Source organism: Labrus mixtus, chromosome 10 (genome assembly GCF_963584025.1).
Source record: "Labrus mixtus chromosome 10, fLabMix1.1, whole genome shotgun sequence".
NCBI lineage: Eukaryota > Metazoa > Chordata > Actinopteri > Labriformes > Labridae > Labrus > Labrus mixtus.
Window position 1 is genome coordinate 25,726,654 of NC_083621.1, and position 26,429 is coordinate 25,753,082.

Genomic DNA, 26,429 nt, shown 5'->3' on the forward strand with positions numbered 1-26,429 from the left:
CTCTTTTTTACACTGACAATGAGACAACATGTTCACTGTCTGAGCCTGGCATGTGCAGATTGATAGATGGATAGATGCTATTTGTCACGCAGGAAAGTATTTAAGTGTATTATTTTGCGTTCTCAGGACCTGTTTATGCTCTCTGTCCCAAACACTCAGACAGAAATTGGGGAAAAGGGATTTTATGTATTCTGCACCCTAAGCCTGGATCTGTTGCAGAATGACTTAAAACTCAAGGAGCTGGTGTCCTGGAATGTTTTTAAATCTCAAATGAAAGACCTGGAAGCAGATTCTATAGGATGTCCATGTTTTAAATCTTGCCTGCTTTGACTCATAGATAGAGGTTCTATTTTAATGCCAATGTCAGTGTTTTTCTAAATTGTTTTTGTGTCTCTGTCTGTGACTTTGTGTTTTTGCTGCTGAATGTCTCGGTCAGGGTCTCCCTTGGAAAAGAGGTTCTTAATCTCAATGGTATCAACCTGGTTAAATAAATAAAATACTTAATTGATCCTGAGGGAAATAAAAAAGCATCCAGTAGCAGCTTACAAGACACACTTGACATGAGACATTTGTTACATCCAACAACACCCACTACCCCCCCCCCCACCCCCCTCCTGTTTTTATATATTACCTGAACAAAGATTTAAAGAAACCCCTACATAGATCAAAATTAAAACATTGACCTGTACCAGGTAAATGTGCATAACCTATGCAGGATTGACCATCATGACTGTCTTCCTTTGCGACCATATGAGGAAAGGTTGTAGATTTTGTACAGTACAGTTGCAGTCAGTTTAAATTACATTAGAGGAAGAAGTCAAACCCTCCTTACCTCTTCATATCAGTCAGTGCCTACCAGATGAGATTAAAAACTCTCAAAAGTTATTTTGTGTAATTGGTGACACCTTCAACTAATCATTAAACTTTTTGTCACAAATACACTTAGAATTGAGTATCCGTTGACTTCACTTACATTCACCTGTGGTCACTTGACCTGTGAGAAAGTGTAGAACACAAAGAGACCACACAAACATTTAAATATTGGCAGTCTTTATTTCAACAAGACTAAGAAATGTTGTTTAATATACATATTCTCTTACATTTTAACATCTATCTCATCTTGTTTTCCCATAACATTTAGGAGATACTCTCACAAGTAAAAATCTGCTTTACTGTTACGGCCTCTTTTAGAGACATCTAAAAACGGCTGCTCTTTATTTACACACTTTTTTTTTTTCATCTTTTCAGTCACTCTCATCAAAATATGAGTCCTTTCTGTTGTTCTGGGCCAAAGGCTAAGGGAAGTTTGAACAAAAAATCCATCTGAACTCTCAAGCCTCTTGACTTCAGTTAGACAATGGATGAAATGAACAACATCCAGCAGCTGGACAAACTCCCGCCGGCCGGAAAGTGTTGCTGCCCTGGCCCGCAAGCACAGACTTTTACCATCACCACCCGAAACGTTTGCTACGGCGGTCAGAACGTCGGGTGTCTTCACACGGGATACAACTCTTCCACATGACAAAAACATATGCACAAGCCCTTGTAGAAATGTTAGTGGAACACAAAAATTATTGGAAGTGAACTTGTGAAATGCACAAACGATGCCAAATCAAGCTGCTGAAACACAGCGTCATTCTTTTAAGTTAAGGCTTCAGTACTTTATAAGGGCTGCTTTGATGTTTGATCAAATCCTTCAATATCAAATTCTTATGATTGATTCCTTTGTTGATGTGTTCCACGTGTGCTAAGAGGGAACATCACTTTTTATTTTTTAGAAGACATTTTCTTGTAAGCTTACAATCAACCTGTCAACATGTAGGGCCAAACAAGAGGCGAACCGATGGTGCTCATATTTAACATTTCAACTTTTCTGTACTTTACAAAATGCATATTCAAAGCCTCCACAGCTCATCAGTTTGACACATTACTTTAAGAAACGGAAGAGTTCATTGAATACTGTATTGTTGATAAGCTATTTCAGTTCCAAAAGCATGTTTGCAATGAAATTAAAATATGCATAAGTTACTGTACAAACACTACATGAGGCAGCATCCTATCAGACGAGAACTCGCCCGGTAATGTAATGGTAATTCCGACTATCAAATGAGAAGATTACAAAAATCATTTGTTGTGCTCTGCAGCTCTTAACAATTCCTCACACCCTTTAAGGAATTGTAGCAGATAAAGACACAAACCAACATCTACACTGTTTTTTTGACCTCATGAAAAAGCTAGTAATGTACCAAGGTTTTACACAAAGATCAGGCACCATACATCACATGAATTTTGGTTGCACTTGTGAAAATGAACATTTGACCCCCAGTTGAGACAATACGAACACGAGGATGAGGATGGGTGAATCAGATGGTTCAGGATGAGTCATTTATACTGACACGGGCCATTCACGAGGTACAAGTGTGACGGGGGATGTGGGCAAAAAATGAACCTCGGAAAATTCGGACCAAAAGTGCCCACAATATCCACCACCTAAAACTAAATGTAAAATCCACTGTAGTACCTAATATATATCTTCATACCAAAAATAGCTAAACATGACAACACCTCTTCAACATAAACCCTGTATTTAAATCATCTTTTCTTGATTTCATTTGATCAAAGCCCCGTCTTTTGTTCCTCTTCTGTAGTTTCATGTCGAACGCTCCGCACACCTTTCCATAAAACAAGTAAGACTGTGTGGAGCCAGATCCTCTGTGCTCAACTGAGCTTACAGTACCAAAAAGGGCGTTCAGGACTTGTTCGCTTTGCCTTCTTTAAGGGGTAATGCCAAGGGAGTCCTTCCTCTTCCACAACAGTTACCTTTCACCAGGATGCCAGCCACATCTCTCCACTCGATCAGACACTTTCAACACCACTCGATTGCATCGGCAATGACCGCATGCATGAGGTATGACCTTGATTATGAAATGTTTTAGCTGAGGACATAAGGTTAAAACATGGAAATGAAAAATTAGGTTGTACTAATGCTCAAAGCACACATACAATGTGCATGTTTTGGGAGCACATGAAAAGCTCCTGTAGAGGAGGATTCCATCCCGAGGTCAAACATAAACACCTGTGCTGCAACGTCTCACACTGCGTTTCTTCGAATGAGCGGGAAAATTTAAATGTCTCTCCGAAGCGGAGGGAACAAAAGCTTCGACAGTTTCTTGGTTGAGATAGCTAGCTTCATAATATCTGAATGGCTGATGTGTCACAAGTATGAATGGACAGACAAAAACATTCACAGTATGCACTTTCATAATGTGCAACAATGGTTGTTATAAATTGTTAACATTCATAAAAACATGATGAAGGTCCTCAGAAATATGAATCACAGGCACTCAGTGATTCACCGAACACTCAGCGTACTATGTATTCACCAGACGGCGATCATTGAGGAAGGTACAATTGTGAATTATTCATTGAATTGCCGAAAGAGACAATTATCATTTTTGTCACGCTGCAAGCAGAACCATAGTTTGGCACCAAAAGAACCAAAAGGAGTAAAGGTTTATCTGGGGAACGGGGAAAAGGTGAATGTCTTAGGAAGAGAGTCCATGTACACTGACGTCTTTAAAACATACAAACAAATAATTAAAGGTGAAGTTAATGTAATATTTTGAAGAGTCTTCCCCCCCAATGGCGGACAGTCCAAGGTCCTGAAGGCAGTCTTTTTAAAGTCTCTGACAGTTTTCCCCTTTGCTCGGTCATTCCTGGTCTTTCTCGTTCTCTCCCTGCCGAGCTGGTTTTTATCTTAAGTGAGGAGCCAGCAGGGCCAGGGCCAGCCCGCAGAGCGCCAGCGCCACGCTCCCCTGTGAGAAGGCTGCAGCTGAAGGACTATTCACCACCGGTCTGACCCGGGGATTGCCGGGGTTTGGTGGAGTTGAGAAGTAGATGTCGTCTGTGTCACAGGAGGGAGAGTCACAACCGCTGCCGCTCTCCTCTTCTCCTCCGCTGCCGTCATCATCTAGGGGAAAAAAAGAGACAGTTTCAGATGTGTGCGACAACTACTGAAAAAAAAAAAAACTAAACATAAATGGGGTTTAGTGTCCTCACCGCTTTCCATGGAGATATCATTGCCACTGTGTGCAGCTTTGAGCCAGCTCGTCATTTCCTTCAGTACTGCGATCTGACTGCGAATCACAATGTCTGGCTTTGTAATGTCCACATCCACGTCAGGGTTTGAAACCTGATTGGCCAGCCCATTGCCAATGACCACTGACTCGTACCTAAAGACAGGGAGAGTCAATGAGTGGAGCTGTAGGACTATCGCACCATACTTTACAGACTGCATCATTCACAACCTGGATGTGTGGTGCACATCTCACCTGCTTTTCGCCGTTCCATTCCAGCACTCGTCCCCGGGTGCGATCCTCTCTCCTGCACACACGGTCTCAGGTAATGTGGACCAAAATTTCTTTGCATGCTTCAACTTTTTCTTCACATCACTTGTCTGCACAGAAAACAAAAGGGAAATAAAAGTCAGTCACAAATACACAAACAAAGAAAGAAAGTATTTTTCCTCTTGAGCAATCTGTTTATCAGCGGACCACACAAGTATCTAAATGTAACAACCTCCAGGAGCCATCATTTTCCATTAATTACACCACTTCCTGAGGCGATCTGGGCCATTATCGAGCACAGATATTTACGGTGTAAATGTTTACACTTGATCCGTTGCCAACAACATTATCTTCTGCCAGCATAATGAATAGTAGCAGTAATGTATGTGGTCAGAGTAGAAACGCCTGCACAGATATAGTTCTTCACACATTTTTGTTTTCTTAGACGATCTATAATGTGACACAAAAAACGCCCTTAGAAGTGACAGGTTGAGGGAATAATTGGGCATAGAGTCCCTTGACCTTCTAGTAGTAGTGATGTGATTAAAGTCTGAACTAAAGTAGTCAGCTGGAGACGTAGAGGACACATGATAAACCCAGGGTTTCTGTGTCACATGTGGTGTGTCCTGAGTGTACTCTTGTGTTCACAGAAGAGTAAACAGTTCTTACCAGTCGATCTAGACTGGTGCCAGCAGCAGTAGTGGGTCTAGCATCAGGACTGTAAGGGCGGAAGCGGCCGGTAAAGCCTGTTTCTTTGACCGAACGAGTGGAACGGAAAGCCATGCTTGGTTTCGGCTGCCCACATCCTTGGAAAACCTGTGAGGAATAATGAAGATAGAACACATAGGAGTTAGTTGAACTGGTTACCTCCGTTTATTTCATTTCTTAAAAACATGGTGAAATGTTACTGACCTTCTGCGACACTTGCATGCTGTTCTCCTGCATGTTCATGATGGCTTCCGAGATCTTCACGTCAATGGGATCCATCACAGACTCAAAATTGAAGGGGCCTTCGAGCCTCTCAGCAAGACTGAGCATGGCATCTAAAAACCAAAGAAATGGAGATGTAATCAAAAACAGCAGAAGAACAGTCATTGGACATCATATTCAGTTCAGGTTGCATTACATGTAGCTGCCACTAGGGGGAAGCAGACGCCCACGAGCAGGAGATTGTTAACCAGTTAAACAGAGAGCTCAGATGATGGCAGATCAAAGCTGCTGCAATGGAGGAGGCAGCAGAAAGCCTCCACAGACTGTAGCAGTTTCAGCCGACAGGCAGACACATGTTATAGTGATAAAGAAGATAGGAAACTTATTTTTCACGCGAGTGTGCCGTGTGGAAAAAAAAAAGCAATGCAAACAGAGTAGACTGAACTGAAGCACCACCCAGGATGTAATGAAACTAACCTGAGAACATGTTTACTAAACACAGGAGCTGCATTCATCCTGTGGGTCACAACATGCTCATGCCCCCCCCCCCCCCCCTGCCTTTACTGGGACAAAATACTAAAGAACGAGGGATGTGTTTGGGCATGACAGTGTTTTTTATGTCCTACCATACTAGTGTGTATTTAAATCAACGTGTATGCTGAATCCCATCATGTCACATTGGACCACATAGTAGATGAGGGTAGATTGTATCAAACCTTAGTTATTGTTCAGTTAAATGAGAGCAATGCAATGGTTTCTTTTTAGACTAAACAGCAGGGATCTTCATTAAAAAACTCTCATACCAATGTGAAATCATGGTCAGCTCAGTCTAATAATGCCTGCAGACGGATACTTTTATTCATTTATGATTGTTGCTTACCAAGGAAGTTGTTCCACTCTATGTCCAAGTCAGCCTGATTGGCCAAACACCCACGCAGCACATTCAGACAGTAGTTCTGGCAGGGTTTCAGGGCCACTTGGCCTGAGCAGTAGGGACAGTACAACATCTTCATGGCGGCTCGAACACAGCTGGGAGATGCACTGACCTGGAGAAGGGAGGAGACAGTAAGCAGTTTGTTATTGCACGAAAGCAAAAACACTTTTCCAACTCCACCACAGACAAAGACTTGCACTGTAAAAAAAAAAGAAGAAAAAAAGCAGGGCCGTTCTTTTCATAAGCCAGCCCTACAACGCAGTATAATCTAATCACCAATGAATCACTCCCTGCAGTGGAAAAACATGCCATACCATAACAGTTTAAGTGGTTTATGTTATCAGAGACACTGTAATGGAGCCTCAGTTCTTCCAGGAAAGATATGAAGTCAGAGGGCTATCAGGACCAACTCTTCAGAGTCTGCTACTAGGGGAACTGTTCAGAGACAAGAACACCTCTCACTTACTGTAGAAACTTTATTAACCACATCCGGCATGAGCGTCAGGCCGCGTATGAAGGTGCGAGCAGCCACAAAGGACCGCGTCAGCTGGATGCGGAGCTTGCGGGGCACATCGCCGAAGGGCTGCAGCTGCTCCGTGTGCCGGCTGACGCACTCCATGTAGGCGTCGCTGAACTCGTACTGCACGTTGACCAGCCGGAACATCCTCTCCAGGAGGTCGGCCCAGAAGTCCGACAGCATGGAGTCCAGGTTGACAGCAGCACTTCCGGACACATAGTACCGGGTCAGGGCCTCGAAAAAGTTCTTGAACAGTTCTGCGTTCTGCACGTACATCATCCCGTAGGTCCGCACGAACATGTTGTGCAGCGAGACCTCTGCATTTTTCAGAAGCTCACGGAAAAACTCTGTAAAAAAAGAAAAAGAAACAAAAGAGCAGAATGAGTGTGATGTCTAAACACAGAGCAGCCAAATAACCTGAACATGTTAGTCAACAGCAGGGATCTGTTTTAAAGAGGTTACAAAGACACTGAACTTATGATGAATATTGTTGTTCCATCCTACTGAGAGTTCAGTTTATTCATCTTCAAGTCAATAACTTCTTAGGATGTCGTCTTGTTTAGACTTATACCACCAGTGATCACATGCATAAGGCACTCAAGTCCTGACTCCTGACTCGGACTTGTGTACTGATGACTCAGACTTCAACTATGACTTGGGCATTGACCCTTTCAGATTTGGAAAATTGATGGTTATTGTTTATTAATGGATGTATTTATTATAATTAGTGTTATAGGTTTGTAAGTTTTTGGTATAAGGCCCTAATGATTGATTCAGTTTTTATCTGCTTGCACATTCTCGCACGTTGTGGTGATGTGCGGCGTCATAACATTCTTGATCAATGGAAATCTCCAGACACGCCGACAGGACAGGTCAGAATCTAATGTTAACAAATGAACTGTCTTCTACACATCCAAAAGGTCACACACAGTCAGTTTGGAGAGAAGCTGCAGTTCTCCTTTTAAATCCTGAGCTCCATCATTGCTGGATTCAAAATGTCATTATAAATACTAAAAGTTTGTCAGTCCTGCCCGCAGAGTTTCCTCTGTCCCGTGAAGTTTTGTCAGTGGTTTTAACTTTGCTGCTTAAATGTCCCGTGATATTTGCAGCAGTGACCTCACTGCACACATGGAAACATTTAAAGTTGATTTAACAGCTTCTCTCCAATATTTATAAATTGTTGTAAATAGTTAACTAGCTGAAGAAGACATTCATACATCAAAACAACACAATAAAAGATTCACCTGGAAGGTTTGCACTGCTCAACATAATATAATAATAATCATAATTTGGCTCTGTGTTTAAACAATATTTCACCCTGTAGGCCCGAGCAGAGTATAAACATGAACACTCAGATATAAGAGAGTTCCAGCTCCGCTCAGAAACACTTAAAATGATAAATAAATATTTAATGTGCTAAACTGAACCCATCTGGAACACAGCTCAGACTCAACCTTGAGTGATCGGACTTGGACTAAGATCATGGGGAGGACTGGACTAGGACTCAGATTTGAGCACTGGGGAAGTTTGGTGACTTTAAACAACACCGCTTATAAATAACTGAAAACTGCTGTAGTCTGAGCAGTGAAATATTACTGCTACTTGAGTGTGTCCTATTACATCAAAAGATCTTAACATGTAGAGCCCTCCACAGTCCACACCTTCACTTTGGACTTCTGTCCTTCTGCTACGATGTGAAATCAGTTGACGGACCTTCCACTTCACCTGTGTCCGTGCTCTGACATTTGGAGCATCTCAACAGAAACAGCCGAGGCATAAAATCTTAAATCAAAGGGGAAAGGAATTGGCTATGGGAAGATCTGGTTGGAAAGGAGACGAGGGGACAGAAGCAGGAGGGGTGAAAGGTGGAGTCGGAGCATCTCTGTCAGGCTGAACGAGCGCCTTTGCAACTCTCCTCTGTAGACTTGCCATTCAGCAGAGACGTCTCTCCACATCAAGCCGCTTCAAACTGACCACCATCAATGGCATTTTTCTGTTGTCACATTCCATTCGCTCTCCTTTCTCCCAGCTTCTCTTGGACTGTCCTTCAGAGACATTTTCAATAGGATTACTGAATAATGCAACCCCCCCCCCCTCCCCCTCCCCTCTTTCCCTCCCAGTATATGGACCTGTACCCCCCATCCAGGCCTGCATCTCCCTCCCTCCACTGCTTTCACTTCATCAGTTCCTTCAGAGAGCTCTCTTCACTAGAGACAGGGAACAATGACCTACTTCATCCTAAGGAATGCCCTTCACCCCCCTCACCGCTTACCCCCACCCCCAATAATCCAGGCCCCCTCTCCCACAGACACCCTCTCCTTGTCCCCCGACTTTCTTAATCTGAACAAAATGAGAATTCCTCATAGTCTCTGAAAAATGCTTCACCTTGAGTTTTGTGGGCATGGAAGCATAGACCCCCGGTTTTACTCATCTTTACTCAACACCTCCCCCCTCCCACTATGGTCCCACTGCAGGTTCTCTGGGTGCCCTCTGCTTGGCTTTGAAATGTAAAGTTCCCATGCTCTCACAGAGGGAGTCACTAAACACTCCCTGCCACCAGTACACACACACAGTCCCCTAGTAGCGCTGTCACTTCCACTTCAGACTGACACACTAAAAAGAAAAAATGAGGTAGGGGAGGGCTGAGGGCGGCTCGAGGCGGGTTAAGTTGAGGGCTTTTTTAACTCCAAATCCCCACTGTGTCGCCAAGGATACCGGAAACACTGCAGCCCCTCCATTTACCTCCCCATCATCATTGCCCCCCCCCCTTTTTCCTCCAACACACGCACACACAAATATACAAACACAAAGCCAGGGGAGAGGGGGGAACCAAGTTCCACGCTCCATTGACAGAGATTAAAACAAAAGGTCCACCCCCAGCACTGGAATGTCATAGTTGCCACAAGTTTAAAGTCATTGAAAAGAGACGGAGGAGGTGTAGAGGAGGAGGGAGAGGCATGAAGCAGGAAAACAAATCTAAACTTCTCTACTTCCTTTCTACAGTTTATTAGAGCGATGATGGCGATACGCTTATCTGATGAACCCTGTAATGGGTTTGAACAAACCTACTGGTTAAAAGAGAGTGGCCTGATCAGGGTGTGTGAGCAGTGGCAGCAAGGGGTGGATGGGGTGGGGGGCTCTTTGGCCCTAGTGTAGGGTCTGAAGTAAGAGCAGTATTACAAAGGCATCTTGCATTGTCATTAAAAACAGTTTATGACACACAGCCGTCTGCCAACAGACCGAGAAGCTGAGCACTCCCTCAGGATTTCTCCATTAAAAAATGCGCCTGTTGCCTAGCCAATGGTCTACCAGAATCTAGGTGAAAGGTTACACGGGAGAGTGTGTAAGCTGTAGCGAAACATAAGGAAGGAGGACAACTCCTGCCTCTTTGAGTCTCAGTCTTTTCCTCTCTCGTCATCGTTTCCACATGTTGCATAGAAGGCCCTAAATTATGAGCGCTGATCTTAGGCCCAATCCATCACAGGAACAGAGGAGCTGACCGATCTCCTCCCACTGCTCCCTCCTACTTCCTCCACAAAGAAACTTCCCCCTCTCCCCATCACCCCAACTTGTGGCCCTATAAACTCTGCTCCTCCCAATCCCAGCCCAGGCAGTAATTGCATCCTATTTGTGCCAATTAGTCCCTGTGCTTCTCCCTTTTCTTATGGGATAGGATTCCGTCCCTCCTGCTGTTGTACTTCAGTGCTTCGGAGGGATGTGTCTTGTTGTGAATGTGTGTGTGTGACTCGAGACAAGGGGCCTTAATCCAAGTGCTTAAATTCCAGACATAGGCTTGCTCTGCTGGCTGGGGTCAGTGCATCAGGACAGACAGGCTGAGGCCAGGACAAACACAGAGAGAGGGGAGAACTATTTCTGGCCCAGGTCTTAATTGGCCATGACTCCTAGCTCCAGGCGCATGATGAGAGCCTGCCTAATCACATACACCACTTCCTGAGTTTGGTAGTGTGTGAGTTCATTTGTTGCGTCTGTCTTTATGTCCAGCTGCAGCTGGGTTAATATGCATCCACTTTAGCGAGCAGTAGATGTCATGGTCGTGACTTTCTCCCTCTGTTGATACGGTTTTTAACAGGAAATACAATATTAAGGACTTCCTATGGCAGTTTCAGCGACGTGAATCGCCTTCTTCTTGGTGTCTCAGTGTGACAACAGGATATAATAGGACAGCAACCTGAGCCTGTCACTGTATCCAGTGAGAGGGATGGTCTAATGGCCCAGCTGGAAAAGAGCACAGCAGACTTTTGTAAAAAGATCCCACATCTAACAGTTCAGAGACAGCAGCTACTTGTCTACAGTGATGAGGAGGGGGCACAAAGAAGAGGAAGGTAAAGGGAATGCAGGGCAGATTTTGACAGTGAGCTGGAGGGCTGCCCCCTACTGGTCAGAAAGAAAACCTTAAGATGATCAGGCTTTGTGCTTCGGTATGACTTTTTGTGAGAAGTCTGTTATGACAATTGTGTTATAAAAGCTTTTAAAGTTTGATATTGGTGGTAAACACAGAATCATCAGGCAAAGGAAACCTACAGCTGAAGGCAAACTTACATGTTCTAGTCCTTTAAACAATTGGAGAAAAATGTTTAGACGAATGTGCTTCATGTATCAGTTCCTCTTTTAAATCTCACGCTTTGTCAGATTATTTTATTATAGCACAGAAACTCATCTCTATACTGTGCTGTGATTTTGCAGATCTTGCGCAATATATGTTGTGTTGTTTTGCATCGGTATGTGACTTTCTGTTTACATGTGGGTGTGTTTTTCTATTGTTTTAATATTTATTGATTCTAGTGAAAGCAGCTGAATGTTTGGCAGCAATTTGAGTCCAAGACACATTTCCACCAGGGGACAATAAAGTGTTTCATATTGTATTAATGATAAATGCTTCACAACCTGAAGCCCTAAGCAGTGACAAGAAATCTTGATTTCATAAAAAAATTAATAGTGTTCTATTGTTTCTTACTTATTATAACAAGACCTGCAATGCTCCAGGATGAACAACGCGTGTGTGTGTGTGTGTTTCTGCATCTTTGGGATCCGGACTGTGGGTCACATGATGTGCATTAAAACATAAAGCACACGCTCTAAGACATGAAGGGCCAATATCACAGTTTTCCATCATCTTGACGTCAAAAGTATTCACTGTGAACATTATCATCAGATTCACTGATGAGACTAAATGTCGGTTGTAGACCAACAACATGACAGTGAGCATCAGCTGATCTGTTTAAGAAAGCAGCACAGACACGTGAAGAGCAGGAAGGACAGAACACAGCACAACACATCTCAGTCCCTCCCTCCTTGCTTCTTTCAGCACTTGCAATCGATCCGGATGCAGCAGCCTCTGTCACTGTGATTTGTCTTGTATGTTGTCCGCGCGTTTCAGTCATTCTCCTGGTGTGTTTTGCGGTAACGTTTGCAGAAAGGTTTTGGTGATTGGACAAAATTGCAAGGTCGTCCAGAATTTGCGGGGATTGGTTGAATTTGCATTAATTGTTGCGATCGCAACATCCTGGAGGGACTGACATCTGATTAATGACGAGATGTAGCAGAGAAAGATAGACATGTTGGAGAGTGAGGCATTAGATGGGGACAAAGAGCAGAAAGAGAGGAGAAAAAGAGGGGCGGGCCGGCTCAAGCAGCCACTACATTCCGACACGTCACATTCCTGTTCACATCTGGCTGCAATACACACGCTCTCCATTGCTGACTATCCCTCACTCCCTTTCACAGACACATAAGATTTGGCGGCCTGTGACCCGCATATGGGCAGGGATGTGTCACCAAAAATGCTTTTGACCATGCACATAACCACCCATTAAAAGAAAAATACCAAATGTGTTAAGAAGTACTTTCATTCTTTTTAAGTCGACTAACTTTTAGAAAAGTATTTTGTCCTCTGCTGTTTGTCTTATAAAGTGATTTTTCCAGTAGAGGCACAGTTGGGAGGCTTTGGGTAGGTGAAGCTGCCCCACTTCCTTGGTGACTCAGCACTGCTGCATGTTCCCATGCGCTTCCAGGGAAACCTGATCCCAATATTTACAGGCATACACACATGTGCTCACACACAGAGGAACAGGAAGTACAGACTAAGACTAAATCTGAAGATGTGTGTGGTCCGTCTGGAAGCGTGCATGTCTCTCTAGAGAGAAGGAAAGCGGGTAGTTGGGGACCAGGCTGTTGGGGGGGGGGGGTCAGTGAGGCAGGGAGTTGAGACGTTGAGAGACAGGTGGACAGACCAACAGACACAGACTGACTGTCTCCGCTCCAGGCAGGGCAATGGCAGGTGGAAGCGTCCATCAAAAATGGTGCAACACTCATTCTTGAGGACACTGGTAAGCAGCACAACGCGGCCTGAAAAAGTAACTCGCATTTGCGTGCGAGTTTGCAGATGTAAGTGTGTTTGCTTACTGTCAAAGTGGTCGTGCCTCTGTCGGAAGGTGGATTGTAGGTTGGTGCTAAGCCTCGAGACAGGAGCTTTGATCTCCGTGTGGCTTTGCTGGCTCAGCTTCTCCTCCATCTCCACCGTGCAGCAGGAGAAACCCTGCGGACACACTTTCAACGGAGCCCCTGGAATAGAAACACAGAAGACAAACGTTGAACACTCTGACATTAAAATCATTCATTAGCCGACTTTAGAGGACGTTTAACTTTCAACTGATTTGAACTTGTTTAAGACACACATTTACACTCTCTTGATTTTGTGTGGGATACAATCTTTCAAAATACTGATGAAGAATTACTCCAGCATGATTGGAGAAAAATATTCACTGTGCCATTAAAATGTTCAATAATGGGATAATGTTTAAGACAAAGAAACCAATTTTTTAAGCTGCATTGAGATGATTTCTGTTTGTGTCAATTTTAGTGCCCCCGTGGACAAAGCAGTATCTCTACATGCTTTGCTCATCTTGTCCTGTTCATGTGAAATCTCTTCCTGCTGCCTTTAAACACTCAATAGCAGAAATCACTGAATATTTGAAAATGAAAACAGCAGCTGTTTCCGCAGCATGTCGTTCCTCATTTTGTCAGACACCTCGCGGTTACAGGCATGAGAAATTACCATGTAGATACATCCTTTATGTAAATGATCTTGTTTGCTCGAGTAGCTCATTACGATGCATCAGTATTCATTTCAGAGTGTTTCATAAACAGCTCAAATCTCCTCACAGCAGCTAAAAAAAGGTGCATTTAAGTGATTACTCATAGTTTATATGTCTGCTCTTCTTTATGTTTAAACAACATTTGGATTCATGTCACTAACATGAATACAAATATCTTCAAAAAGCACTTTTTCACCCATAAATCTGCAACAATTTATCTGAGGGAAGCTGTAACCAACTTCATCAACATGATGTGAAAACATGACCATCATACCCAGGCCCTCTACCCACAGGAAGAATACACATGCCAAGTGAAAAAGCATAGCTTGTTTACATGATATTAGTTCTGCTTATAAATGTGATGAATTTAGTTCTTTTTTTTTGCAGATTCTCATATTTTAATAACAAAAGAGCTTTGAGTGATTCATTGTGCTTCCCTGTTAACAACTTCGCTCCTCACCAAATCAACTGCACCTTGGCTGTGAAAAAACACTTAACTGCACTTAAGCGGATTAATTGCGACCCTCAGCTCCGAGCAGTCTTTAGCCAGACGCTTTATAGAGCCCTGCTCTCATCCTGGCTCTTCCCTGTCCTGATTGATAGCTCTGAGTTTCAGTTTGCTCTGAGTGCCGTGCCCTTTTAAAACAGACTTGTAAGAGGAGAGGAGGAGAGGATTGGCTTCTCTCCCACTTTGAGTCCACCTATGTGCACACTGATGCAGATTCAACGTTGCATTCATGAAAGGCAGCATTTAAAAAACAAATATATATATATATAGAGAAGCAACAGTCTTCTGTCTGTTGTACCATCCAGCACCTTCTAAAAATGCATATAGATGACTCTCATGTGACATCAGGCATCTGACTGTCACGTGATCCATCTTAAATGGTTGATGTTTTTTTTATGCTCGCTCTGTTAACAAAGTTGAAAACGCTTTGCTTCCATACAGTGAAGATCTGAATACTCAAGTAGTGCTGCATGCCAAATTAAAAAAGGAGGTGTGAAGTGTTTTATTTGAGACATCACTTTAGTGCAGTTGAATCGAATGAATGAATAGATCGGCTTCATCGGATGAATGAGTCCAAAACTTCTCAACACAAACTGATCTTAGCTTTCTAATCAAAACTATTATTTAAAACTAAATACTGTCTTTGATTTAACAGCAACTGTCAACTCTGTCAATAGTGAGTTTAACAGCCAATTAAGGTGAGGGTCAGGAGAGGACGAATGCAAAGTTGCAGCTGCAATAATGTTTTGTTTTAAATGTGGCTGTTGGAATCTGGGAGAACACAGGGATCCTTTCACTGCACCCAGGCACCAACAGCTTGTTTAGTTTTCCCCAGCAGCTTGTGCTCACTGACTCAAAGCCTGAGTCCATGCACAGGTTACTGCAGCGTTCAGCCTCAGCAGCCGTGTTTTACAACATTTGCTCAAAGATTTACTCAACTTCCCGGAATAATCCGGCCTTAGTGTTGATCCTGAAATGTTTTTACGTTAAGTCAAATGTGTTTCAATGTTCCACTGCAAACATGAAATTGAACACAAACAGTGTAAAGTGAATCTTGTGGCATCTTTAATCATCATTCCCTGTTGTCGTTTATTTCATCACACACACTGCCTTAGGCCCTGTGTCTACCTAGCTTCTTTTATTTAGTGCCAGCGTCTTTTTTCAATTATTTTCAATGAGGAGAGAGCGTTCGCAGCAGCGTCTTTTGCTCCGCATTTTTTTTGTGCGGCCGCTCTGAGCAATTCTAGCTCAAAATCGTTCCACTTTTCAGTGCGGTGCTGTTGATGTCAGTGCCGCTCATTTCCAAATGTATGTATGTAGTGTCGGTCATACAGCGGCAAATGTCAACAGACTGTTGTCATAGAGACAGGATGGCCATACAGTGCGCACAAACGCTTCATGAATGCGCTCGCGAGTACACAGCCAGAGCTTTACTGCCCGGAAAAACCGCTAGGTGTACATATGGACCTTAGGATCAGTTTTTCAGCTTTTGTTCTAGGGGACTCAAGGGATTTCTGGATCACTTCATCTAAATCGCTTTATGTTTTGGTTCATGTTGTCAGTAACTGTTGATCATTCGTACACATTGGGGATTTTTCATGTGCCCTTACCGTTGTATTATAATGACCTCTGCCAATTATCGCTTACTCTCTGTTACATGTTGAGGTACAGTCTGTGTGTGCATGCTTGAAACACTCATTGGCCTCTATTACGTTATTAGGACTTATCTTGTTGATTTTTTTTTTTTTACACTTATATAGAAAAAAGTTCCTAGATCAGGTTTCTAGAGTTTTCATAGTCCAGAGTATTGCTGGTAGAACAATCACACGGCAAACAACACGGTTCAGCTCAGTTTTGCTTCAGCATTCTCAACATCAAACTCAAAGCACAACATGTTTGGAGAAGTTCCCAGCACGACTGAAATAGGATCTAAAACTCTGAAAAAATAAAACTATAAAGTCAAAAATAACTCATAGCAATACAATCATCCAAACAGGGCACAAGAGGGAGGGATGCACCCTGGTGCCATTAACTAGACCCCTTTGTCTGGGATCAGAGTCAAACAAGCCTTAAGTCACACCTTCTCTCACAGTGCTATCCCCAAACTCATCTCTCCCCCTCTAGACCTCACCCAGTTCCACACAACCCCCTCCTCAACTCTTATGTACATACGCGAGCACACACTCACACACATACCCAGGCAAAGATGGCAGCCGCTGCCTAAACATATTCACACATCACATCACTACTCAACACATGGCTCTTTGTACCAGCATGATTGAAGGTACAGGGAGCAGTGCGCGCACACACACTGAACTTTTAGGTGAAACAGCGAGCCAGTCTCTCCTCCAGCAGGGCCCCCTGCTTGCCCACAGCACAGGCACACAATCAAAAGGGTTATGTCCACGTGGAAAATAGCCCTAGTTACCAAAGTACACAAATAAAAGTGATATGGTCAATATTTCACAGGAATGTCTGTACAAATGTCACATTGTTAGCTCTAAGGATTAAGTCTCTGAAAACGCAAGACTCTCTGCAAATGCATACTTTGTGAAAACATTTTCGCAGCCAATATCTCAAACCACTGGGAGAAAAAGAGTCCGGCTGGAATGCAAGAGAGTGAACAGTTAACAAGAACAGTTAGATCCTATAAAAATCAAGATCATGCCGGAGTTTGCGTGACATGTTTCAGCCTCAATGTTTCACAATAAGCTCCGTCAGTCCATGTATCCGTCATTTCTCTGCCATCCCTGGCATGAATAGTCTTTTCATGATGGGTGATCTGGCTCTCAGTCGCCTTATGAAGCTCTTTTAGGGGGGCCTCTCCCTCCACCAGCTTCTCAAGTACTTGAAGAAGTAATAAGACAACACAGAGACAGAACACTGGTCAAGTGTCCCTCAGTATAAGAAAACTACCATTTATGGTGGTCATAACAAGAGAGCAGTGAGCAAATAAACATGTGACTGTGTGCCGTGGCATTCATCAGTCCTCTCCTGCTTCTCTGCCTGTCCTTTGTGGAGAGACCCCCATCTCCTTTAAATGGCTCATAAAATAAGTCACTTCCCTTTGACATTGTCCTGCCTCTCAAACTCTGTTCTCGGAGGAAGGACGGTGGGGGAGGTGAAAACGCCTGATAGAGAAAAACCAGATTAGACACCTCACCGCCCCCTCCTCTTGCCATCATGTGTCCCTGAACCAGACAGACCTCAGGGTGCCCCCAACTCTGCCTCGACTGCAACCACCCTGCAGGCTTAGCCAGCAAGGTCAGGGGTTAACAGCCACTCCTCTGAGAAAGGTCCTGTCCTCTGACCCCCCGCCCCTCCCGTCCGCCAGCCAGCACATCCACCACCACACACAGTAACTCACTCCTCCCACCACCATACTCCAATCACTCCAATAATACAACCACCAACACACATTCAAGCTCCCCCCTAATACACACAAGCAATTAAGGGCTATAGAAGTCGCAGACGCATGCAAAACATAAATAGAACACTTAAACACTCGTATACGCCAATCTTAAACATAAAAGTTTCTCCAGGATTATTTCTGTACCCTTCTGAACTGAAGACATCACTAACACTTCTGAGGGCGGCGTGAGGGAGACCATGGGGTACTGCATGTCACGAACATCACAGACGTCTGTCACTAATTGGAGCCTGGTGGCCTGAGACTGAACTAAACCTCTGTGCTTTTACTCAGAACATCAACATTGGTAAATAAATAAATGATAGACCGTGTGCTGCTTATAGTCTGTGTGCATACTAATTCAATCCCATTGGAATGCAGGTCATTGGAGACAATGAACACAGAGGCTGTTTAATTTCAAACCATGAAAAATGTGTGAACATACTCCAAGTTGGTGTGATTGATCTTCCAAAAGTCCAGCATTTAAAGTCGAGCCCTGGCCAAACTTCGTAGTGTGAAAAACGCAGAACACCAATTGTGAATACAAAAGGTTGCCTGGTAATTGGCATATTATGCTCCCTGCTGTAACATGTAAAGGAAAGTCCTGCCAGTCTGGTGAGTATTACTCACACAGGCAGGCTGTTGTAAATTTGCACGCCCTACAGCCATAACATTCTCCTCTCGCTCCTCACTTCTGTCTAGGGTGTAATTAGCCTGGAGGGGCAAGGGGGGGTTAAAGGATTGGTGCCATTTGTTGGATAACTTTCTGTCCTGCATCCCACCCTGCCGTACACAATCACATGAGCTGAACATGTTGTCTTTAAAGAAGTGTATGATGTTGCCTCTTAAGGTGTGAAGTTTCACATACAAGACGTAAAAGGCCTGAAAACATGTTAGCTGTCTCAAACATGTGAAGAGAAGGAGCATGGTGTGAAGATCAAATGCAAGGATTGATTACAAGGCAGCGGAATATTTTTGATTGCTAAAATGATCGCAATTGCTTTTTGAGGTGCCCCCTTCTTAAATCATTATATTGGAACAAGATGTTGTCGAATCACTGCTTATTTGTATGAGATCTCTCCCAGTTGTGGTTTGTATATCTGGATTTAAAAAAAAAACACCTTCACATGTTACTCATGTGAAAACAATTATGATACATTGATCATCCATGAGTAAATGGATACATCTGTCACTTGAAAGTAAAGCTAATAAACGCTTGGCTTTGGTCTGTTTTCTAGGCAACGGCGGCCTCGCTGTTGGTTTGTGTGCCCCATGTACTACAGAGGCTGTAGACCTCAAAGGGGGCGGCCTGGGATGAGTCTGACCTGGGGCTCCTTTCCCACTCTCTCTTTTTACCTGACACTATCCACTGTCCTGTCTCTACAACAAAGGCTTGAAAACCTCAAATGAGTCTAGAAAAAATTAAAAAAAAACGAAAAACATTTTTGTCATATTAGGGTTGTACAAAACAATCGTGTCATGACTTTTCTGCAAATGTTTAAATATTGGGTATTTCAACTGGTGAGATCATTAGTAAAAAATATGTGATAAAGTTGTGCCGAGTCAAAACAAGTTTAAAGTTACACTACGAGGAAAAGATAGCTCTCCGATATGAAAACATGGAAAGAGCCAAACTGCATGCATAACATTCAAAGCTTAGAAATATTTTAAAGGAATTTCAAAACCTAATGCGGCCCACATTAATGTACCTCCACACTAATGTCCTACATAAATGGATGTACTGTGAGCTGGCGCAGAAGTACGTCAAAAGGAGAAAATGTTCACAGACCGTATGCTGTAATGGAAACCATGATTAAGTATTCATATGGAGGTAATGTCAGAGCAGGGTGAGATATCCAGCTACTCTGTTTCTGCACTGCATCCTCTTGGACAGAAAGAGTGATTAGAGTTTATTGATTGATTGGTTGATCTTTATTATCTGATTGTCAGACAGAATCTGAAATGTGTCTTGAATCACAAAGATACACACATTTGACACACCAAATACATATTCAGAGGCCTATCATACTTTGATTTGGGATTCAGCTCCATGTTCATAAATAGCTTTGGTCATGCTAATAATGCTTTTCAGCTCTCAGTTCATGAGGAAAATCTAAAAGAGCCTGGATATGCTGGCAGGGGTCTCTAAATGTGACTTAAGTGTTGTAAAAATGCTGGGAAAGCGATGCCAAACAGTGTTCATTTCTCAGCTCTAATGGGTTTCACTTGAGTGCTGCGTAGTGAGTCCAACAATAACTGATTTTGCATACTGAAGGAAAGATAGAACGGCTGAATTTTGTTATTATGAAACTTAACCTCAATGACTTTTTCCACCAACTGAATTATTGGAAAAATGTACAAAAACAGAAAATCAGCGAGGTTCTGAGGAGGTTGGCTGTGTGCAGACAGAGAGAACATAAAAGTGTGAGATTGATTTGAAGGAGCGATACCATTCTTCATTACATGAACGTATGACAAAGTTATAGGAATATAAGTCAGCTCTGGTGTTGCAAAGTTTAGGACTGATTTAAGCTTGGTGTGTTGAGAAATGTTCAACCCATAAAATGCCATTCATGATTAATTTGTTGAAAATATTCATTTGAGCACCGCCAGTCACATTCCCAAATCTTTGAGGTATTAAGGACGGCTCACTTTCAGAAAGTGTTTGGACTGCTAACTGTCTAACTCCATAATAGATGCCAGGTGCTAAACTTTAGTATATTCAACACATTTGTGGATCTGCGGCCAAACACTTAGCATTTTGTCCACTTAAGGCAGCCATTTCTCACATGAGAAGGCAGAACTGAGGACAGCTCTTATATAACTGTGTTGGGATTACAACACAACAGTCACATAGGGCACCAGCTACATCCATAAATTTAAGGATCTACTACTGGGAGGAAGCCTCTCAGTGGTGGTGAGCTCGGGAAACACCAGCAGTGCTTGTGACATGAGAGATTTACTGCACTAAGAACAATGCTCTCCATCCTTTTATAAAGCAGGAAGTGGTGGTTTGTACAGACTCAGACTGGACTGAGTATTTTCAGCTATCTAGAAGTCAGCCACAGGCCACGCGACAATCTCTCAATAAATTGATTTCTCCTCAAATTAAAGGAATTAACATATCTTTCAAAGCTTAGCTGTAAAAAATACCAGCATTTTATTGTCACATCGTGACTACAATGAGAAAGAAAGGCTTGTCCGCTGCTACACAACAAGTTTTCTAAACTGCTTTTTGCACTAAACTGTCAAAACAACAACTTTGAAAACAGACGGTTTCTCAGTCAGAGAGGTAAATCGTCTGATTCCATTTTAACTACTCTAAATCTCCTACATTATCTGCGTAATGTGACGTATTTTTCAAAAAGCACACAGCTTACACAGGGATCTATAAATCTGAGCCTTCAGCCACCAGAGTCCATTACTGATTACTAAACCAGTCGGGGCCTCTGGCCAATTAAAACTCTCCATTTGAGAACATTCCAAAACGCTGTCATCCATGAACATTTACCCAGAAGCCCCTGGAGAGATTCCACAACATTGCCCGGCCTCTCGCTCTGTCTGTTTCCCTCTCCTGTCCTTGCCCTGCATCTCCGGCTTTGTCTCCCGACACAAAAGCTCCCTGCCTACACTACTTCCCAGGTCACTGCTTTGTCGGGGTTTCAACTTGCTCCTGCACTTCCCCGAGTACATTCAACAAGTCAGAAGCCACATTACTGCGGCTGATTTCAAAAGATGACGGACGCACTTCATGGGAGATCTCTTGCATTCAAAAAAAAGTTAGGACTGGGCGATGTAACTATTTGATCAATAAATCGTGTTTGTGGAAAATCAAGATTTTCGCTTTGACGTACTCCGACGCGCCCCTTGTTCACACCCTCCCCCTCGTTTACTTCCTACAGAGTGTCTGGTTGGCCCCAGGTATGTGCCACCCAGCCACAAGTATTTTACTGAAGTTGCTCTGCCTCATCTGTGCATGTGAACCCTCAAACAGAACTTTTAAAGACAAGTTTACATGTTGCATTTTAACCCAAAAGAGAAATTCAGATGACATCATTAATCAAATCAGTTGGCTTTTGAATGTTATTGATTAAATAACATTTTTTTTTTGTAATTTGTATCTTTTAGTAGATGTTTTTTGGCCATATAGCGGATATTTTCACACCAAACACCCGTGTTTCCCGCGGCGCTTTAGTCAAGGCGGCTGCCACCTTAACTACCTCTGTAGAAAAATGTCCTCTGTCTCGCATGAGAGCAAACAGCAGCTCAGGATGCTCCATTCAGATCAGACCCTGACGCCTCGGGTCACACGTGTGACCGAGTTAAACAGTAGTCCTTTAACAGGCTTCACTGTTAGTTTGGTAACAAGTATAAATATAGTTATTACAATGAAGCAGCTTTTCATATTACAGTTATGTTGTACTTTTGTAAAAACACAGTGTGCTAAGCGTTTTTTTATTCTGTGTTCAATAAGTCAAGAAGAACCCAAACAGACGCTGAAAGAAGATGATAAAGTTGAAACGTGCTGTGAAAACAGACGCTGAATGTATTTTTTATGATAACATGGTCCACAATTCAAACTTCAGAAAGAAGCGAGATTGTGTGAATCTGAACATCTTTCACTGTGTGCTCCACATCGATCAATCTTTATAGAGCCAATAGCAAACGTTACCTCAAGACACTGTACAAAAGAGCAGGTAAAAGACTGTTATATTATCTACAAAGACCCAACATTAACCCATCATAAACCATTTTTACATCAATGCCTTTTTCAAATGCATGAAAGACAAACAGCATAAAACACAGTAATGAGAAAATATTTATTTTGTCTGCTGGAAGTCTTTTTTCAACAATGACTACATCTATCATAGAGAGGCTGGGCCATACGTCACATTAACAACTCGTCTTATCTTTCAAACTGTCCACAGCTTCTTTTAAAGGTTGTTGTGCCTTTTGATGTGCCGCAGAGTTTCTGTGTTTGATCTAGTGCTTATACTACGGATACATCCTGTGTGTGTGTGAGTGTGTGAGTGTGAGTGTGAGTGTGAGTGTGAGTGTGAGTGTGTGAGCGTGAGTGTGTGTGTGTGAGTGTGTGAGTGTGAGCGTGAGTGTGAGTGTGTGAGTGTGAGCGTGAGTGTGTGAGTGTGAGTGTGAGCGTGAGTGTGAGTGTAAGTGTGTGAGAGAGAGACACATACACGCAAATGCACAAACACACATAACACTTGTGTTAAACTCATACAAACACTATAAAACAATTTCACTTTTTTTTCACTAATTTCTTTTTGTTTGGTACAAAATTTGAGATTTAAATATTTAATTGTTAATTATCACTTTTCATTATTATTGTATTCTTTGTTATTATATGCTTTGGCAATATATCTACACATTCATGCCAATAAAGCTAATTCAATTGAATTGACAGAGAGAGAGAGAGAGAGAGCGCGAGAGAGAGCAAGGAAATGCGAGTTAGTGAAAGAACGCGAGACTGTTATGTTTGAGATTCGCAGAGACAGGCAGAGGTTTTTCAGACAGAGAGAACAAGTTACAGCACAGCGTGATTATCACAAGGGAAGAGACGACGAGGAGGAGAAAACAAGGAAGCACTCGAGACCTTCCTGACTTGTCCCTCTTCTTCAGCCCTGTGTCTTTCCACTGACTCGTGGCACACAAATGAACACAGACTTTAAAAGAGGAGATGAAAAACACTCTTTACTTAAGGACAAGTGCTTTTCCAGGGGACCCTGTGCAAACCCTGTTGTGCTGTCGGAGAAATGGACTACTGGATAGCTTACAAATAGACCTGCTTTAAGATGTGCTTCACACATGTTGCTCAAGGGCCTCCTACTACAAAATGTAAAGAGGCTTTCTACTTAAACAGTCTTTGTGGCTGTGTATACATATACGTTTGCCTTTTCACATAAATCACCTCATCCTCTCCTCCGACTTCACAATAATTAACTAATCATTAATTACATTGCTGCCAATACAAGCACAAACCCCCTCCCGAGGACAGGGAGCACTTTGACAATGTTTATAACAGACACCTAAAAAAAGCTCAAGTCCACCAGATGTTGAGGCAGGACGGGGCCCGGCAAAGCCCCCCAAGCAGAATGAGGTCAGGTACATGATCAGGTTTCTGGAAGCTCAAAGCTACAAAAGGGCAACAAAGATTCTGATATACCTGTCGGGTCTTACGAAACTGGACACCGACTGAGGCGGTGGGAAGAGAAGCACTCGTTGCCGGCTGACAAAGGGACTCCTAAGTCTTAACGGCATGGTATATGGTTTAAAGAGCCTCCGTCATGGATGGCTCAGTCTGTTATGATAAAATGTAGTAAATATGCTCATGAATCAAAGCTACTTGCCGTTTCTTATGATGTGCAATATTTCAAACCTCACATTCCAACATAACAACTCGTCTTTCTGCCAGCAAAAAACACCCTGAAAACACACTGCCCCGATGATTTGTGGGTTTGAAGCCATCATTTGACCAAGTATTTGATCCTTTCATGTGTTTTCTTTCCCTCCCTTGCTTATCAGCCAGCAGGACATCTGGCATTGTTTTCTTCACGTTATAAATTTTACTCTTCATGACCTTCTTTGAACACATGGCATCTAGTTGTCAGTCAAATTCACAGAGCTGTGTGAAGCAGCCAAAGACTTGTCTGTTTTCTCTTGTTTGACAGAAAGCCAAGAAAAAAAACCAAGTGGTTTGATCTTAAACAATATAATTGATATGAGAAAAAAAATACAAGAGTGAACAGCACACAGAGGGATTAAATAAATATTAGGAAATCTAAGTGAAGTTTGGAAAAGTGAGCTAAGTGTGAGTGACTCCCTCAACAGTGGGAGACTTGATGTAGGCCTTGGGAGTAATTAGCAGGGATTACAGCTCATCTGGCCAGCACCCAGCACTGGGGTTTCAGTCCAAACACCCAGGCAAGTCCCTGGCTCGGCTCGCTCACCGCTATCCTTAACCACATTGGCCTCTGGCGAGTTGCAGAAATCCTAACGATGATCTTGACTATCATCGCAGACATCAAGCTCACTGTCGCTTCATTGGAAATCAATTAACCTTGGTTGAGTTACACCTTCACCATAACCACACTGGCAGCTACATGATGAGACGACTTCAGTACGGGGTTCACCCTACACCCTGCAGTTTGGGATCAGAGCCTGCGGTGCTTTGCCACACTCCTCACAGCTGGCGGAGTGACACTAGCACCACCATTATTAACACAAAGGAGACACACAGAGGCTCAAATATCTGAAGAACAAAACAATTCAACACAAAGCCCGGACTGCAAAAATGGACTTCAGCTGACATACGGTGAAGAGCCGTTGAGGAGGGAGATGGGAAATGTATTAGCAAATCAGCTTTTCACATACCGAAAAACTAGCAAATAGAAGAGTTATATCAGCAATACCACTACTGACTGAGAGAGGCAGAGAGGGAGTCACCAAGGGAAAATGAAGAAAGTGAATATTAGGAATGAAACACAGCCGTGCAGAAGAGCTGCTTGGGAGCAGGAACAAAATGAACCGACATGTCAGTCGAGAGAGACATTTTAACAACACTCAAACAGCATGTGTTAACAAGGAGTTTCAGGGGGTCTTTTCCCTTAAATCACAGTATGGAAAACCACAAAGCCAGATCAGGATTTCTCACAGTTTGCATCAGACAATGACCCATACAGATCTACCCCCAAGATATCAAACGCTGTGTTCAAACCTTGTCTTGTGTTCGACAGACATGTATACATACAAGGGTTACTGGAAGGAGCAGGCTGTATGAACATGCCTGCATGACTGAGCAATGATGAGTCACAGTGCTTCTATGCTTGCAGTTACCTCCCCAGTTTCTCTAAGCATGTGTCACACACACACACACTTTGACTAGCTCTGGTACAAAACTCTTTCCTGTCAGTCAAATCCCCCCTCTCTTTCTCTGTGTGCCTCAGCCAGTCCCTTCAGCGCTCTTTGTTGCCATGTGTTCCCAGCTCCAGGGCTCCCTGTGCGGGTCTTGGTGGTCTGGCGTGGAATGTGATGAGGAGGGGCAGGCAGGCCGGCCAAGGGGGTGCTCAATTGTTCCCACACAGAGCATCCACCCCCCACTGATCTGCCGCTCACTTAGCAATTTTTAGGAAGGGGAGGAGCAGATAAAAGGATGCAGAAAGATGAAATTACTGCATGATGTCCAGAAACCAAAAAAAAAAAAGCAGTGATGTAACCATTCAAGAAGTCTTTCAATGTGCAGCCTACATTATGTGATAAGCCTCATGTGACACAGCAGATGTTGCTGCAGAGCAGAACGGGACTTCAAAGCCTTGTTCACACTTGTACTAAACTCCTGACGGTTTCAGTGTGAGTTGCATGTGTGAATGCAAACAGACAAACTTTTACCCGGGACTTTATCCTGCCCCCCGAGTAATTTTCTCCACTAAAAGTCTGAGAGAGTTGATTTGAGAACACAACAGGATAGTATCAGAAGAATTAACTTTGAGTGAGTGGGATGGGGTGCACGACAACTGACTGTCTGCATGCGACCGCTACGATCTCTGTGCACGATATTAAACTGCGGCATTTTGTTTTCTGTTCGCCATGTTTGTTCTTCTCTTTTGTTGATATTGTTTATTTGTTGATCTTTAGCATTGATTTAAATACAAATAG

General features: G+C 43.1%; 1 protein-coding gene across 1 annotated transcript in view; it reads right to left on the reverse strand.

Annotated features, from left to right (window-relative positions):
- Positions 1-1,033: 1,033 nt before the first annotated feature.
- gpc4 (glypican 4) overlaps positions 1,034-26,429 on the reverse strand; it is a 33,248-nt gene continuing 7,852 nt past the window's right edge. The window contains exons 2-9 of the mRNA XM_061048847.1: positions 13,151-13,309; positions 6,677-7,074; positions 6,157-6,322; positions 5,259-5,389; positions 5,016-5,162; positions 4,332-4,456; positions 4,060-4,232; positions 1,034-3,970 (exon numbers count right to left, since the gene is read on the reverse strand). Of these exons, the coding sequence (XP_060904830.1) occupies positions 3,753-3,970; positions 4,060-4,232; positions 4,332-4,456; positions 5,016-5,162; positions 5,259-5,389; positions 6,157-6,322; positions 6,677-7,074; positions 13,151-13,309 (1,517 nt within the window). The 3' untranslated portion in view covers positions 1,034-3,752. The remainder of the gene's footprint in view (positions 3,971-4,059; positions 4,233-4,331; positions 4,457-5,015; positions 5,163-5,258; positions 5,390-6,156; positions 6,323-6,676; positions 7,075-13,150; positions 13,310-26,429) is intronic.